General features: G+C 37.3%; 1 protein-coding gene and 1 long non-coding RNA gene across 2 annotated transcripts; both read right to left on the reverse strand.

Moving 5' to 3' along the window:
- Nucleotides 1–9,905: 9,905 nt before the first annotated feature.
- On the reverse strand, nucleotides 9,906–18,719 carry YWHAH (tyrosine 3-monooxygenase/tryptophan 5-monooxygenase activation protein eta). Its single transcript, XM_010310769.2, has 2 exons — nucleotides 18,266–18,719; nucleotides 9,906–11,340 (listed from the first exon to the last, which is right to left on the reverse strand). The coding sequence occupies exons 1-2, from the start codon at nucleotides 18,350–18,352 to the stop codon at nucleotides 10,684–10,686; spliced, it is 744 nt and encodes a 247-aa protein (XP_010309071.1). The 5' UTR covers nucleotides 18,353–18,719; the 3' UTR covers nucleotides 9,906–10,683.
- On the reverse strand, nucleotides 16,828–18,246 carry LOC142604201 (uncharacterized). Its single transcript, XR_012838084.1, has 2 exons — nucleotides 17,461–18,246; nucleotides 16,828–17,369 (listed from the first exon to the last, which is right to left on the reverse strand). It is a non-coding gene; the product is annotated as an uncharacterized LOC142604201 (long non-coding RNA).

Genomic DNA, 18,719 nt, shown 5'->3' on the forward strand with positions numbered 1-18,719 from the left:
AAAAGATATACGTATGCTTGAATTATATATATATAATAAATAAATAAATAACTATACTTATAGTGATGTAAGATTAGGTCATAATTGTCATATAGGAAAGAGTTTTAACCAACCTATTTAACCTTGTGATTAATGACAAAATGGAAAAAGTGCCTGTAACTGCAATACATGGAAAGTTACATAGCTTACAAAGCTATACACAGTCTTCACTGCTTGCAGCTTACAATTGCACAAAACCAAATTCTACTGGTAAAAAAGCATCCTGCTAACAATAGCCAAAAATTACTGATATCCACACTTATCCTACATTTTTAAAAAGGAAGGTATTACTTCATTATTCACATATTCTCAATCCCTGAGCATCTTTACCCTACAAGAACAGTGAAAAATCAGTATTTTTTTTCCTGCAATTTTGTTCCTAAAAATTCTACCTGTTTCTCTCAAACAATCTTTAGTTCCTTTCATTCCACATCTCTCTCAACTGATCCATATAGCTACTGTCCCACAAATTCTTCTCAATGCTCAAAGTTAGCTGTGATATAAGAAAAAACTCTGATTGATAGCATATAACTGAAGTGGGGAGTAACTGGGGAAAAGAACCAGAACACATCATTAAAAAACACATATACAATATATATTTTAAAATATTTAGTTATAAACAGTCCATCTTCAATTCCCCAGGCTATAAACTCTTTGGGGCAGAGTGCTTTGCAGTGTATTTATAGTTTAAAAACATGCCCACCCTAACTAACTGTACCTTACAGCGAAGCATAAATGTTTTCTCACTTGATTGCACTTATCATGGCAGAGAGACATACTGTACTAGACTGTTTCCTCCAACTTGAAAAATGTGTTATAATAACCGTGCTGTATTTTAATTGTATTGCTTTCAGTATGCAGTGTTCATATTTCTAGGAAATGTTTAAGCATCTAATTAAACTACTCTAAAAATAAATCTTAAATATTCATGAAAATTTAAAGCTGACAATTTATTCTGCATAATTGGCTGATGGAATTAATTCATACTGTGCTACATTGAAATCAATCTGTACAACATCTATTTGTACCAAACATTCAATAAATATCCCTGTGTACAAAATCTTCTCTGTAGTTTTTCATAGTAACCAAACAGTACTTTATTTTCATTTTGTAAGTATGCAGTGAGTACGATTAGCTGGTCAGACTTTACTATTATTATTAGCTCTTTGCATATCAGGCTTTATGCCTAGGACTTAAAACTTGCAGATATTTCACACAGGTCATATGGCAGATGAACTACCTATCGCCAATTTCAAATAAAGACAAAGCAGGTCACTAAAACTGATAGAATTCACCGAGTCAATTTAAAACAAACACAAACAAAAAACCTAAAACAAACCACAAAAAACCTAAAACAAACCACAAAAAAACAAACAAACAAATCAAGCTGTTTAGTGAAAGTTCAGAATACCTAATAAGTACTTATTTGTATCGTGACTTTTAACCCTTGTTCACATGTGTAACTAAAGAATCAAATTTTATTTTTATGTATTAGGAACACATGAGCTTAACTTCAGTTAAAACAGCAGAAGGAAGTGCAAGGAAAACAACTGATAAGGTGGCTGTGTAATGAAGAGGAAATGCTGAGTTTATATACATAATTTGTTCAGTATATTTAGGTACTGCTACCTAAGCCACCACTATTTTTTTCATAGAAATAGCACACAAATAAGACCAAACTCATTAGGTATCCAAAGAGACCAGCAGACTGTATATAAGTAAGAGATAGGGCAGTCTTTGGACTGAAAAGTATACAGTTTAAAGAGATGAAAAAACAGATTAAAAAGTAGGTATAGATAAAAGCAAAATGTAGAATGTTCTACTTACTGAATGGTACTGATTTTTCAAATAGTATTTAACTTAAACCTGGAGAACAAAGAATTTGTATGTTGGGAATGAAGCTCCTGTGTGGATTTTGTATTGTTCTGTAGAAGTAAGCGCACACTTCAGCTTTTCCCCATAACTGAGCACTAATAGGACCTCTTTGCTCTACTCAGCCACTTAGTACATGAAGTTTGATGGAATTTAATCAGTTTGAGTTTTTTATTTGTCTATAAAATTTGGTTCAAAGAGACCAGTGGTTTCCCATGTAAATTCACAGAGAGTATTAAACTGTAACAGTAGCATTGCTTAAGCTTTGAGGTTTTAGGGGTTCAACAGTCTCTATTTGATGTTTTTAATGTATCAACGATCAGCAGAAAAAAAAAGTTTCTATGTACTGAGAAGTGGAATCCGATAGGACAGCTTCCTTCAAAAAATTTCTTAATGGTCTCCACAGTGACAAAATATATGCAGATTACAGGACCTTATTTCAAAATATTAGAAAAGTAAAACTGTTATCTTCTGCCCGAGGATACAGCAACCCACCGCAGCAATTGAGTGGCACTAATGATTGGCAATAATCCCTTTCAATAGCCACAGAGAGCAAATATTTAACAAATTACCTTCTTCATGGCCTTTATTATACTAGAGTGGAACAACAAATACCTCTAAATGCTCTGAGTTTATAACTCAGAACTGAAATCAATTTCAATTTTACTCCAAATGATGGTGCAATGGCAAGAGAAGACAAACAGCTCATATTGCATTGCAGTTCTGCATGAATTGATTCTGATTACATGAGTAAATCTTCACTAATTCCATCAATGTCCATCAATTTGAGGACCATTCAAGGTCTCAAGGAACTATAAGATACATACATATAATTTTTACTATTTTACTGACTATTATTTAATAGTTGTATATACGTAACAGATCATTAGAGTCTTATATTTGCAAACCTTCATTGCCAAAGTTTTGCAAAGACAAGTTTTCAAATTTATTTTCAAAACATTTTTAACACTAGTTATATCTGAAGACCTAAATCGAATTGGGAAAATTACTTTATGCAAGCATAAACCACAGTTATAGGTCTTTATAAGAACTACTTTAACATGTGATGTCTTGCCTCCTAGTCTTTGACTTCCGGTTGTAATGCTTGTTTTCAATAAAATATTTTCAAAATGTTATCTGTTTTGAATACAAAATTCAGTTGTTATATGGAGTTAGAGATTAGGTTATTTGCAGTGTCCTCTCTTTAAGATACCAATTTATACATTTTTCAACATTAAATATGTATCTTTCAAGATCAATTATGGAAAACAATCACAGAATAAGATAATTTGGATCACAAGTAAAAACTTAATGTCACTGAAGAACAGGAAACAGAATTGGCACAAGAGTTAACAAGATTTTGCAGAGCAATTAAACATGCTAGTTTTTAAATTAGCCTTCTACCATAAAAATATTACAATTTTTAAAAATCAAACTATTATTTTCAGAATACATAGAAATCTAGTCTATATTCTTCTGTATTATCAGAATATGAAGAAATTTGATCTAACCATACTTTAATTCTGAACATGTGAACAATTCTTGAATGCGCAGGCATTGAAAAATTACACAGATAAAATTGTGCTCCAATTGCCCTATCTAATTTGAACAAAGGCAATGTTAAATATAGGCTCAGGGATACAAAATGAGAATGCTCTATTATATAAAAAAACTTGAAAACCATTGAACATTAGTTCTGCAATTAAGAAACAATGCTGCAATATAGTTATTTTTAAATATTAAAAAAACAAACAAAAACCAACTAAATCTTTCTTCATAAGAATAGCAAAAGATCAACTTCTAACAAAATTCCACCTCATTTCTCTCAGTCAGGAATTCACTTTCTGTCTGCTAAATCTCTCAGAATAGATACTGGGCAGAATTTGCATAAAGTATGTATTTTAAAATATACTTATATTCATGTATTTGCAAATACGAATTTCAATGGGATATTAAATTAGCATGTGGTATAGAATATAAAATCCTGAAACTTACATACAGATTCTAAAAACTCAATCTAAAACAATAAACAAAAGGCTGTTAATTTCAGCTCTGGAAGGAACAATTTTTGCTGAAAACAATTTTTTTTTTTTTTTTTAAATTTTGAGGAATGGCTCAATAGGTATGGCTATATAGTCCAAAAGAGATCAGTTCTCCTGTAAATAACATTACAGATTTAAGACCAGAGTCTACTAAGCGTGCTGACTCAACTCTCTAACTGTATAAAGTACAATTATCAAAAGATTATCAAAGATGAGAAAAAAAGAGACAACAGCTCACTCTACATTTTTGTTACTCCTGTTGCTATGTAATTGTTGACTGAAATATTTTTTTCTCAGTGTTGTGTCTTTCTGTTATTTTCATCAAGAACAATAATAGTGAAAGTCTAATATTTTTTCATACATATATTTCATATATATGTTTAACTAGTGGAAGATTACTATTACAGGAGTAATAATTCAGACACTTGCATATTCTAAATCAGTTTATAGTCTTGAAACAGGATACATTCCTTGTTATTCATGTTTGACTTGTTATTACTCAATAGAACAAAATAGAGAATTAGATTACAACAGGACTTTCAAAAGTTTTCCATTGTAGTGTATGCTTTCATGGAAAGCTTCTTTTGAATCTATCATACTCTCCTTAAGCTTTTTTGTCTTACCTGCTTCTGAAACATTCTTATCTGAAATAGCTCTTTTCTGAAGGTATTTTATGATATTCCAGTGATTAATCTTGCTCTTTCACAAGCAGAAGACAAACTTCTTTGACTTCTAAGGTCTCTTACCTCCTGCAATGTTTCTGGAAATATTTGACACTTATCTATCATCTTCATACTACATAGACATAAGCATAAAAATCAAGTAAGGAGCCTGATTAACTGTACCTACAGATTATTTTCTTACAGACACAACTTTGACTGTTAACAAGTATATGGACGAACAGTTGCCTGGGACTAGTTTGGGAAAGGAATTGTATCAATAAAGTACTTGTCTGCTTGGGGGCATGCAGGTAAAGGTAGTTGGAAGCCTGACTTTATTTCTAACAGCTCAATTTCTGACACTAATTAAAAATCTACCTGGCCTGACCTCAGTGTTTGGAATACATCTTCATTTATCTCAGAAATCATTAAGACTCAGAAACTAAACTATCTGCATATATGTGGAACTTCAAGTACTTTGGGTTTGTTCAGAATAAGATCTAAACATCCTTTATCAATTATGTGCGTAATTAACTTCACACTCTTCAAAAAGTGCCACTGATTTCAATGAGCTTCTTCAATGAACCAAAAGCTTATCCAACAAGTTTTTTCATGTTGTTGCACTGGTTTTTAGTTAATTTTTTTTGAGCAGCTATGTTAAATTCGTTCAAATATATGGTGTGGATAGAACTAAAAACCAGGAATCCAAAGCATTGAAATATTGTTCCTGTTTTCTCTCTGTCCTTAAACTCAAACATGTTTGTTGAATTTCAGGTTGGTCCCATGCTGACAGAATATTTGTATATTGACATCGGCTTTCACCCTTCTGACTTCCGTTATTATCATGAAGTCATTCTCATGTATGATTTAAATACAACCAGTCTTTTTATTTCCCTCAACCTGAAGTGTACTACTATAATTTTTTTTCCAGATTACTATATCGCAGCCTATTGCAGCTGCTGAAAGAAGCCACTTACTCCCTAGTAAGTAGGTCAGGAAGTACCCTCATGCTCCTTTGGAAATACATTTGGCTCTAGGAGTCAGTCCATCCAACTCACAGATTTAGGTCACAAGTTCGAGTATTAGGGATGGAAAACCATAAACAAAAGTTATATACAAAGGAAAGGCAACATGGAAAAACTATTTTCAAAACTATAGTTATAACAACATAGTCACTAGAAAAAAATGGTTACTTACCAGAGTAACTGTGGCTCTCTGATGTGTGCTATCCATGGAGATCTCAATCTCATTAAATTCTTCTTCAGGTTTCTGCTTGCCTAAAGAGTCAGCGTTCTTCAGTGTTATCGCTTTACATTGTATAATAAGCTCCTTATTACGTACAGCCTAAGAAGTTGTTTCCCATAGCATTGGCACATTTTGTTCTAGCGTGGGGTTCAAAAGGGTGTGTGTATGTGTGTACGTTAAGAGATGAATGTAATTGTTTACATAAAATTTGAACATATTTCAGTAGATTAAGACACAGACTGAAAAGTATCTCTGTCGCTATAAAGACCACGCTATTAATTTAAAGTCTGCCTGTCCCTTAGCTTTCAAGCTCTTACAGTAGCACACAAAATGCTGCTTTCCTGGTGGCAGCTATCAGGTTGCTAAAAATTCAAGGATACCCATATACCTTGCTAATATTATATCAACATCCTCAGAGTGACTTAACCTTTCAACAAAGTTTACCTGATTGGTTCTGGATGCTCAGGTGGACCTTACATAACCAACATAACCCTCACCATGTCGAGATCAGCAAGCGTTCCATTATGCCTGAAATAAGGCAATGCAAGGAAGGCTCCCAGGATGGAGTCACTCAATTTTAAGTCTTTCCATTGGAATTACTCCTGCTTCAAAAAATGTTGTAAACTGCAACTAAGCACTTTTGATGAATACATCTGGTGTCTTCAAACAATAAACTGGGCATAGCCTAGGATTTTATTTATTTTAGGGACTGAGAGACAGAAGACGTGACTTGAGGGGCACCTAAGAGAAATACCAATTCCAAAATATCTGAATCCTATGGTCCACTGAAGAATATTGCAATAAACAACATGTGCTATTCATCTGCTTTCACTTCCTCCAGATCACTACTACAATAAGGATTACAGAAAAGCATATAGCAAACCCAGGGCTCAGAAAATGAAAAAGCTTCTGATGTGGAAGCAAGAACATCGATTGCATTGGAGCATTTCTTTTTCTCACTCTATAGAACACTATCTACTGACTTCTAGGAAAAAGCAATCACAAAAAAAGCTCTCTGTGCTACTGGATCATTCACTGACAACTGGAGAACATAGGAGAAGTATCTACTCTCCTACTGAAAATCTAATATACTGCAAGTGGCAGAAGCAGGTGAAATAATTTGACTCAGAAGACTTCCTGAGACTCACTAGATGAGTGATCATCAACTTCTGCAGAGCAACTGTGTCTGTCAACACTTGGTTTATGAACCCCTAACAGGGACAGAAATGCTTTTTATGCCACAGAGCACCCAGAGCAATAAGGTGTTTATATTTAATGAATTTTCTGAAAAAAAAGTACAGATTATTCAAAGATTTAGCTAAATAATTCACCTTGTCCTCAAGGAAGCATCCACTTCTACAAAGCTAGAAGGCAGATCACACAAACTAAGGGTACACCTAAGTGGAGTCAATCTTTCTGCAGTTTTAGCAAAGCCAGAACTACTGCTGGGATTGTGACCTTGTGCACACAGTTACTTGAATGCACTCAATAATTTCACTCACCTGCCTTTAAGTTCATCACCCTCAAAAGAACTTGGTCATCACTTATGTATACTGAGATTGTAGTTTGAATAATCTTAAATCCACAGGTGGCCCAGCACAAATACATGCCTCCACTTGCAGGAAAACATAACCTGTCAGCTGTTCCTCATGACAAATTTCAACTCTTCCATGTTTCAGAGGGAGCCAGTCAATAAACTCGAGAATCTTTTCCTGTTCACCAAAGTCTACTTTGCTAGGAGCACTTGAGAATAACCTGCCTGATTTGACAGTTCACTGACAAACTTTATAGCATTTTGGTGAGTTTTATGTCAGGACATTCAATTAGGAAGCTCTTGCTATTCCTAATTCTTTGGGATAGTTCCTCTGAAGATCCTGGCACAAGGTATGAAATTCTTAGAAGGCAGTTGCTACTTTCCAACCACGTCTACTTATGCTATTAGATCCTGATACCTGGTACAAAGCCCAGATACTTTTGAGGTATCAACCACCTTTAGACAGAGCAAGCATACCGAGTCCAGTATGCAATACCCCACAGTCAGCATTCCTAATTTTCCATCCTCTCCAGGATCATTCCAAGGGCCTCTACATTCATGAGTTGTCAGAATGCCTTCACTCAGCCAGACAGAATGTGTGATATGATAGTGATTCATCAAGAGATGATGAAGAAACTGCAACTTTTCACATAGCTTCCTAATATGCAACTATCTTATCTGTTGATACTTATGGCTAGAACAGATTTATCCATTGAAATTTATACTGCTTGGGAGAAGGGAATCCGCCCTTCCAGCAGAGTAGTGTCAGTAAACCATTTCAAAATAGAATTTCATACTCTATGATACCCAGTAAAGATTTACCCAGTTTAACAGCAATACAGATAACCGCAACAACCTGCCTGGTATACTTTATGAACTTTCCTACCAGAAATTATTAAAGCACCCAGGAACTGCAGCATTCTACAAAATCCCTTTGGTCTCCATTTTGGATCTTATGCACCAGGTCAATAGCTAATCTTCAACTGCCTAGTCCAGAGATGTCAGAGACCTGCTGGCTCACTTGCAGACTAAATAACACTCATAGTTTTGTCACAAAGGATCTGCACAAGACAGTAACTAAAATGAGAAAGGACTCCTTAGCTTTTGAATTAACAAAAAGATAGCGGTACTTTTATAAACAGGAAGAAAATAAACCTAGCAATTGCCAGTATTAATTAACCAGCCAGAGTGTTTCAACATAAAAAGGTACTCTTAGTGCCAAGTTTTACCTTAGTTCCACAGAGGCAGGTAAGCAGATCTGAGAAAGGAAAGGAAGTGAAGCTATAGGAATCTAGGAGACAGGTAAAACCCAAATGGGTATTACTGGCCAAAAGACTCCTGCAAGGCTTACTTGTAAAAAGGGGAACTGAAAAACAGGGACTTGTACACTGTTTGATGAAACAGGAGCAAATAAGAACAAGTGACTTCCATAACAGGCCCTGGCAGACAGTAGTAATTTATAGTAAGTAGATACTTCAAACTATGTTAGAAGGTCAAGCATTTCAGGATTAAACAACAGCACAACATCAAGGATCTGTATTTTCATCTTTTTCTGAGGTTGCATTAGTCTTTCAATTATTGCCAACTTTGCTGATGTAATAAAGCTAGAATTTTCTAGAAGATGATAGAATATATAAATATACACTAATCTACCATTAAAAATTCTAATCCTCCAGATAGTTAAAAATAACCAGTGTGCTGCTTTTAAAAGTATAAGTAGTTGTTGTGAGTATTCAGACTAGTAATATTTATTTCACAAATCAAAGAAAAATAGATTTAGATAAATGAGAACTTACATGACCTTCAAGCTAGCTCAGGTGCCAGTAGCAGTCTGGAGACAGCAACACATAACAGCTAACTTTTCCTGCTTCTGTCACGTAACATTACAGAAGTATGTATGGCACCAATAAATATACGTATATGCTAACTGTTGGGAAAAAAAACAAAACAACACAAAGCCAACATAAACTTGGGAATTAGACTTAAGTTAGCTAAAATAGGCATTCTTTAAGAACAAATACTGCTTCTGTTTGAAGCAGGTAAACATGAAATAAAGTTACTGGGATTTTCATGTGTAAAGGTGATTTGGTGGTTAGCACTTCAGGAAAAAAAAAAAAGGTGAGAAGTTACAGAAGCAAATACAAGTCTCTACATTGGAATGACAAGTAATGTTCTTTACAACTTTTCAGCTCCTGAGCTGAATTGCATGACAACTGCTCTACCAAGCAAATAACTAAATATACCACCTTTGGAAGCTCTGCTGTACCACATTCTAGATGGCTATGGGTGTGTTTGGATTTTGTGGGGTTTTTTTCTTTGGAGTTTGGTGGGTGGTTTGTTTTTTGGGTTTTTTTTTCCCCTTTTCCTTGTTTTCAGTATACTGCGGTTTTTTGTTTGTTTGTTTAGAATGTGACATAACTTCTCATTAAACTTTTGACTAAATGTGTTTTAACCCATCAGTGATGTGTTAGGTAACTCAATCTCTGCTCTTAACAAAAGACAAGACAGCTTATGTAGAGATAACATCCCTGAAGCAGCATTTTATTTTATTCATTTAATTCCAAAACATTTAATTTAGAAGTCTGGCATCTCAGTCATCCATCTTAACATGGGCTAATATTGACATAGTGTTGTGAGAATACACAGACAACTAAACAGCCAAAGAGTTTACAGAAAATAAATTCATAATTCTTCAAAACAACTGCAAAAGGTTACAAGTATCAAAACTCTTAGGTAGATGCACTGCATTAAAAGAAACTGTGCACATAAGTTAGAGGCAAAAAAACCAAATTGCTACTGAAACCTCACATTTCAAAGTTTATTGTAAACTGATGAACAGGGTGGTCATTTCACATCAGCTTAACTGTTTTCATTGACTGAAAAGAATTTGGGGTGGCTAATTTACTTTGCATGCACAAAATGTACTGCTTAACAGAACTGTCAGCTCATTTCAAATGGAAAAAATTTAACTGGAATCTAATTATCTTCAATCACTTTCCATTATTCTTTCCCATATTTTCCAATCAACAGGCAAACTAAAAATGCCTCAATTACTATGCATCTTTCTGCACTGCTCAAGTGCAACTAAGATAAATAGGGCCAATAAACCAAGCAATCCATCAATGCCCATGAAGACTCATCTGAAACTGCTTCTCGGTAAAGTGGACAGCAGATCTGAACAGCTGTACAATACAGATATGCTTAGCACTAGATATTTAGTGTGACTGTGGCAAGGAAATATTGGTGATGATGAGGATGGTGAAGTGGATGAAAGGGATCGGAGGAAAGCTTTTTAATTATTGCCCTCTCCTGCTTCTTCATCTTGCTGATCACTCGTCCACAGAGTGAGGTTATCTCGAAGTAACTGCATGATGAGAGTGGAGTCCTTGTAGGAATCCTCATTTAGTGTGTCCAGCTCTGCTATGGCATCATCAAAGGCTTGTTTGGCTAAAAGGCAGGCCTGCTCAGGAGCATTCTGGATTTCATAGTAGAACACTGAGAAATTGAGTGCCAGCCCAAGCCTAATTGGGTGAGTGGGCTGCATATGCTCTTTGCTGATTTCAAAAGCCTCTTTATAGGCAGCTTCTGAGGCTTCCACAACACTGTTCTTCTTCTCTCCCGCAGCAACTTCTGCTAAATAGCGGTAGTAATCCCCTTTCATTTTCAGATAAAAGACCTTGCTCTCATACTGGAAGTCATTGCAGTTCTTGATCAAGTATTTATCTAGGAGAGCCAAAACATCATTGCAGACTGTCTCAAGCTCCTTTTCTATCTTCTCCCTGTAGGCTTTAACCTTCTCCAGCTTCTTCTCATTCCCATCTGCCATAGTCTTCTGCTCTATGCTGCTGATGACACGCCAGGAAGATCGTCTAGCTCCAACTACATTCTTGTAGGCTACAGACAGCAGGTTTCTATCCTCGTTTGAGAGAGGCTCATTCAGCTCAGTTACCTGAAAATACAGACAAAGATAAAATTTAAACGTTTTGCCTTAGAGAAGGATGTGCAAACTTCCTTCAATACTTCCATCATGAAGTGCAAGATTCAAAATTCTTTCTAGATCCCAAAATTTCTTCTAGACAGGAGTTCATTTGTAACATTGAAAGTTTAAAACTGTTTCTGCAGTCAAGACTTAGGATTGAAAACCCCACGGTTCTGTTGTAATAGAACGGGTATTTAGAAGTCATTGCAAAGCACATTCACTGAATAAAAGTGAGTCAGGCTTGTGTAATGGAGAAGCATTCACAGAAGGAAGGCTTGGGTTTTTTTAGGAAGCCTGCTATAATTATGCAGACTACACACTTAGTGATGAATTTAAATGTACCTAGAATAGCAATTTTATGAATCTGGAACACAGCACAGGCACTGGAAACTGGTGCATTTCTTGCATTTCTTTCCCCTGCTGCTTGCTTTCATTCGACAGCAGAGATGGAAGCGCTGCAGTCATTATGATTAAGCTCTGCATAGTACAAACGGAATTAGTGTTTTATAGTATCTTTCAGTCACTTAGTGAGCAATTATACAATGTAATACAAAAGTTACCCTGATTTCTGCTAACTTTAGGGATAGGACATGAAAGATGCTGCATAGAAATAGAACAGGAAATCAAGGAAAAAAGCCATGATCAACTCCAAATTCCTACTACAAAAAGCTGAGAAAGAGGAAGGATAATACTTCTAATACTGTATTTAGGCCTATTTCATTTGCTGTGTTCATTTGTTCTACTTTTGCAAATTTACAAACATGAAATTAAACTCTCAGGAAATAGGATGGAAAATGTAACTCCACTACTGTAAGCATGCTGCATTAAAAGAAGTCACTAGAATTCTAAGGATATGTACTGTGGTGTGAAAGTAAACTTGTCCTTGCTCAGATACTGCTAAAATAATTAACTATTTATTTAAAAATGTGTGCATTTACACTGCTTGACAAGCATCAGAACGCTCACAATCAAATATATACTACAAATAATCAAGTCACAAATATTTACACTATTCCGAGACTGCTAGTGTAGCCAGTGAACCATCTAATAAATGTGCATAATGTTTCCAAGTCTAAAAAATAATTTATATGAATAATAACAGTTACAGTAAGAGAGAGCTTGCTTTCAAATTTAGATTTTGTTCTTAAAATACTCTAAATCAGTTAGTTTTATCTCCAAAGCGCCTTTTCCCCACAGATCAGGAACCCAAACTCCCAAGACATTGCTCTGCCTGGCCTAATACAATCAGAGAATCTGCAGAGGGTGAAATGCACAGGAATCAGCTCTGATGACACCTTCATACTCATCTTCACAGCTTCCAATCTACATCCTCCCAACAATCCCTCCCACAACCCACCTATATCATCTTCTCTACTTTTAGTAAAGATAGTAACTACCTCAAGATATAAAGGCTCAGCTAAGAGATTCTTGTTCCCTACGTCTATAAGGACAGCACTTGCTTTTACAGAAATAATCAACCAAAAAAGATTAATATTCACATGGCAATTCCTGCACTGCTGGAGGACTTTGCTTGAAAGTTCATTGCCAGTTCTTAAACACAGTAGTTGATCTAAAGGAGTCAGTAATGTTTTGCTATAATTTAAACATAATTTAACCACACAAATAAATCCCTTTCCCCCCCCATGTCTTCATTATCTTTACAGAGTTAAAAAAAAAGCTTAAAAAAAATCATGATCTGTTAATATACTACTGAACTATATCACCCACAAAAATAAAAACTGCATATGAAAAAGTACACAAGACAAAAATAACTTAAGGATGAGACGTAGTGGGACAGGACAATAGTAATACAAATGCCACCTCTTGGCTTTGCAGTCTAGACTCCAACGAAAGAAATTAAAGCTAAAAAATGACTGCAACAACAGCTATGCTAATTCTTCCCCTGATACATCATCACCTCCATTTTTCACCTCATCCTCCATTTACTTCTGTTCCTGACCCTGAGCTAAGTGCTAACAGAACTTATCCTGACATAGCAAGACTGAGAAATAGCAGGGAATACTCAGGATACATTCATGTAAAGCACAACAAGAAAACCCCAGGAAAAAAAGCCATCTCTCAAGACTAACTGCAGAACAGTTGTTCAAATGTGGAAAAAGAACATTAACTTCTTAATCAAAACAGGAAAATATCTGAGATAACATTAAGAGACTATTCCAGATCATCACCAGACTACTGTATTATTCCCAAGACTGACTTAAACTCACCTTGAAACTGTTCTTTAAAGTAAAAAGGAAAAATTCATAGAGAAGCTAATTCAACATGCTTAGGAGATGTTTACTAGCTTTAAGATGTATCAGAAGTTACTGATCAGCAACTACCATCAACTCAAGTCCATGGCAAATTATTCCCTGTCCTAGCTAAAAAATGCTAATACTCTATGTAGATATATCTAAAAATGAGATCTACCTCCCTGGTCTAACAGCTATATTACAAGAAACTAGACTCAAAGGAAAGCATGTGACCTTTATGGAGCTGCCTACTGTTTTATCTATTTCTGATCAGCAAAGTAGATAAAACCAGATATTTTCTCTTCACATGTGGGGATGATATAGAGAATTCAAGAAAACTTGAAATGCTGAAGGAAATTTATTCCTTCCTATCTTCCATTCTACCTATAGCATTTCCTTAATAGAAAAGATCTTGGACTGCAGCTATTTATTTTGACATTTCAGACATAGACATACTTTCTTATAATGGCTGTTAGGAGAAAAAGCAGCACTTAGAAGATGAAAAGCCATTTGTAATATGACTTCAATGTAGTATTTATTTCCTTAGGTGTTACTTTATACTTTCCTTATGCAAACACACCTCTCTCATGCCTAAGTTTCTGATTATCAGTCCTGAGCCAGATGATGCAATTGAACACACCAGCTATGATCTGTTAGCAGTTTTCATTCAGACCGACAGCCTGCTTTTTATAACAAGAATACAGTCTAAATAATTTATATCTGTAATACTTACAGGTATCTCCTCCTTTGCTTTATGCCCACAAAGTTCTTTCACAGTTTACTGGGAAAAAATGGGAGTCTATACAGGGAATCCTTACCATAACCTTGGAATTCCCAGCTACACATGCTGATGAGCATGGCAGTACTGTTACCAGCTCAGTGTGTGATCCCACATAGGCCATACCAAGCCGAGTTACTTTCACACGAAAAACACACCAAAGTGAAGGTTCCACAACCGACAGCAGATCTGTGATGCAGTCAGATTACCTCGCACAATTTGACTGAGGTCAATTGAATGTATGTGATTATACTTCTGTTTCATTAGCCAGAGCATGTAAGTCAGAGTTAGAGCCAGTTCTTAGCAAGCTGCTGCAAAAATGACTGTACCTGAGCCAGTATAAAGTCAAATTTAATTATTAAAACTCTCCTGATACAAAGTTATACAGTCCATGATTTTTGAACAAATAGAAACCAGACTAATGAATTTAAACAAGATCAGTTTCTTGCATCATGTGGCTTCAGTGTTTTATATCAAGCACTGGAAGTTCTATAGCCAGATTTACTGTATAAAACCACAGTAAATTAGTAATCTCACAGCAGGGGAGGATATTGTTTACGCTAAAGGCTTCTCTTTCCTCCCTCCTACACACACACACTTCATTATCCCAAAACTAGACACTGATGCGAAGGACAGAACTCAGCGATACAGTACCAAAAATATGGAACAACCCAAACTTAAGTCCATTTATGTACACAGATAAAGCCTACAAAATAAATTAGAACCTCAAGATATTTTGCTTAAAAAAACCTTTAGATCATTCCAAGAATTAATTTCACACTGAGTAGTATTCCACATACAATTTTAAAATTATACATCTCACATAACTCAGATTCATCTTACCAGGTTTAATGTGTAAACGACCGTCTACTTGCTATGTGGCTATACTAGAAAAGCAACATAAATTAATAGAGATCCTGAGCACTACATATTAGGATTAATACAGTCTGAAAAACTAGTGGTTTATACAGCAGAAATGTTTAACTATTTCTGGAATGATCTAAACCCAAAGGTACTCAATGCTGTATTCTCAAGATGCTGGAGTATTTGTTCCATCGAGTGAGAACACTTACATTGAAAGCCTATCTTTCCCCAGTGTGCTGAGAAGTAATTTTTTACCTACCGTGTAGTATTATTTAAAATACTTGAAATCCTGGAGCATTTAATGCAAAGAGAATGCCACACCCCTTGGAAGAATGCCATTTAATAGAGGCACATTTACATATGTTTGCATTTTCTATTAAAATAATTTTGGCTGGAAAAAAGTAAACTAGACTCATAACAGCAAACCAAGTTTCATTTTCCTCTCACACATTATAAGCCAAAACACTAGAACTCTTCCAAGAAAAATAAGCTTAACAGCAACAAAAAACTGTATTATTGAGCAGAGTTTCCTTACTTAAGCTACAACTGCTACTTCATCTGGCTTTCCTTTAAAAGAAGGAACTGATAGGACTGAAAAATAAGTGTTTCTCCAACTTTACACTGACAGCTGAAATGGCAGTCTTGTCATACTTGTTCTTCCTTTGGTGGCAGTCTCAAAAACCATGCAAATGTGATTTCACTAAAATAGTATTTGTTACCTTATATTTTAGGAGTAACTATCAGGCTGTTGGCTATACTGTGTCTTGTAAAAGCGTGGTGACAAGTATCTAGAACTGAAATTAATCATTCCGATTTCTATTTACACTGAAAGCACACTACTTTCATATGGCACCTTTAAAAACCATCAGATATGTTACATTTAGAGATTTATTTCTTTTTTTAAAGAAACTTATCGAATCAAGATATCCCTCATTGAGAATAAATATCTGAGTTGGAACACTGATTTCCTGTTGAAGGAAGTCTAACATCTCTGGAGTGCAAGATTATTTGAATATCATTCCATATGGGTAAAAAGTTCTCTTAACAGCTGTTATTTACAATCACTGAAATAGAAGGAAATATTAGCTGTATGACAGAGAGCCCACATAACATTTCATAGGAGCTTACGCTCAAACCTACAAAATCAACTTCAAACACCGAGGAGCATTCTGGAAATTATCCTGTTAGAGCCAAGTAACCAACAGATGCTATATTGTAGGCATGCAACAGTATATGAACAGCTTAAAATAAGGAAACTGTTGCTTTTGAAATTCAGCTTTACTTTTTGTATTTTTAAAGTGTCTACAATGTAACATTTCATAAATGCTCAAGACTCAGCTCACTTGCAAAGTGTTCTCAAGCTCCCAATTACAGAAGCTTATTGTTATACAACTTAGGTGAGAGCAAAAGTAGCATTACAGAAAAGAATACTGTGACTCAAGATGAATGAAAATTGCATAATTAGGACAGTTTAAAAAGACAACTGGACATACACACTAGTTATATGTACTTTATTTACATATTTCCTGAAGCATAGCAATTGTATTGTTTGTTTCACATATGTTCAGAGAGCCATACATAAAGTGAACAAGAGCAGCAAAATAAGCATCTTTTTACTTCCTCCATTTAAGGGACACAACATGCATCACAGCCCCTGACTGAATGAGACTAAACAGATTGATTCTTACAAAAAAAAAAAAGTGAACTCCATTTGAAGCTGCTCTTTCAAACTAAAATCATCTTGTGTCCTTAAACAGCAGTACTCTCAAAGGAAACGATTCCTCTTGGGGCCTTTGGTGTTCCCAAAGGACAGATCAGCAAGAACAAACCAATTGTAATCAGATACAGCAAAGACACTGCTAAGCATTTACTGGCATTAACATTACCCTTAAAATTCAGATTATATGAATACTTTGTTTTTAAGAAAGGGACTAGACATAGTAAGTTTGATCATTCTGCAATTTTATTATGTATCAGTACAGACAGGTCAGTACAAGTAATTTTCATTGCTTGGTTCTGAAAGGAGCTGAGTTGCAACTGTAACTTAGTGTTTAAACACATGTCAGTATTCAACTGGGTACGGAATGCACCGAAAATTTGTTACCCTACAAAGAAGAGGCAAAAAGGCAACGTTAAAGCTTGGGAAACGCTCTCTGTGCACTGGGTAGCTTTTATACCCGGATGCAGCTACTATACCATCTTTGAGTCAGAGCGCTGATGTTTGCGGGTGAGGCCTCTATTCGTGCCTTTTATCGTGAGGCAAAAGAAACGTCTAGAAGAGGAAGGGGCTCCTCTTGCTGTGCGCGGTTTTCCCAGACGCCCCCCGCCCCAGCGGCCATGCCACCTGCCCGACACCTCCAACTGGTCGCATATGTCCCAGACTCCCCTAGAAGGGGAGATGCACCCCAAGGTCAAACCCGCTATCCCCACGGGGGGGCGGTGCGCGAGGATGGACACCCATCTTGAGCAGGGGTCAGAGAAAGAATCCCCTACGTTCCCGCCGCGACGAGGAGAGAGGCGGGCAGGATTCAAACTGCGGCACTGCGCGCCGGATTGGCGGGGTGGGGGAGAGAGGCGAGAGGAGGGCATGGGGACAGCCACACCCCCGGGGCAGGGACAGCCAAGGGAGCGGGAGGGCTGCAAGGGAGCCGTTACAAGGGAATGAAGGAAATGAGGGAGGAAGAAAATAAATTTTAAAAGAAAAGGGGGATCTAGATCCAGTTTGGACCGGCTACTGTTTGTCTCATCTATCCCCGAGACAGGTAGTAACGGGCACCGCCCCACACGGCGGCGAGGTGTCCCAGCGGGATGGTCTGGCTCTTGCTCCCGCCCTCCTTTCTTCACCGCGACGGGTGGGACCTGGCGGCTCGCATCCTCCCCGGGACCCAACTCCGCCTCGGACCAGCCCGGACTTCCTCTCCCTCCCTCCCTCGCCACTACCCACCCTACACACTCCTCCCCGGGTACGACCCACAGCCGCCACGCTACCAGCCCCACTCACCGACTTCATGGCCGAGGCCATGTCGTCGTATCTCTCCGCCTGCTCGGCCAGGCGGGCTCGCTGCAGCAGTTGCTCTCGGTCCCCCATAGCCGCTTCCGTGGTGGCTGCTGAGCTGGGCACTCTGCGCCCCTCAGAGAGAGAGAGGAAAGGGGGGGGCGGGGGTCTGCGCCTCGAAACGCGCGGGTGGTGCGAGTAGGAAACCTAAACGGAGCCCGCCACCTCACGCTCGCTCGCCCGCTCTCAGCGACCGCCGGGCTCGTCTCAGCCGCCCCTCACCCGCCGGCCGCGCTTGCCAGGCGACGGTTGGCGCCTCGCGCTCACGGAACGCGGCAAGGTGGGCAGCCGCGCGCTCGCTGCGTCCCCTCCGCGGCGTGTGCAGCTCGCGCCTCTCCGCCCGGCTCGGAGCCTCGCGCTGCTGCCGCCGCCTGCGCCTGCGCGCTAGGAAGGCAACGAG

Source organism: Balearica regulorum, chromosome 17 (genome assembly GCF_011004875.1).
Source record: "Balearica regulorum gibbericeps isolate bBalReg1 chromosome 17, bBalReg1.pri, whole genome shotgun sequence".
Taxonomy (NCBI): Eukaryota; Metazoa; Chordata; class Aves; order Gruiformes; family Gruidae; genus Balearica; species Balearica regulorum.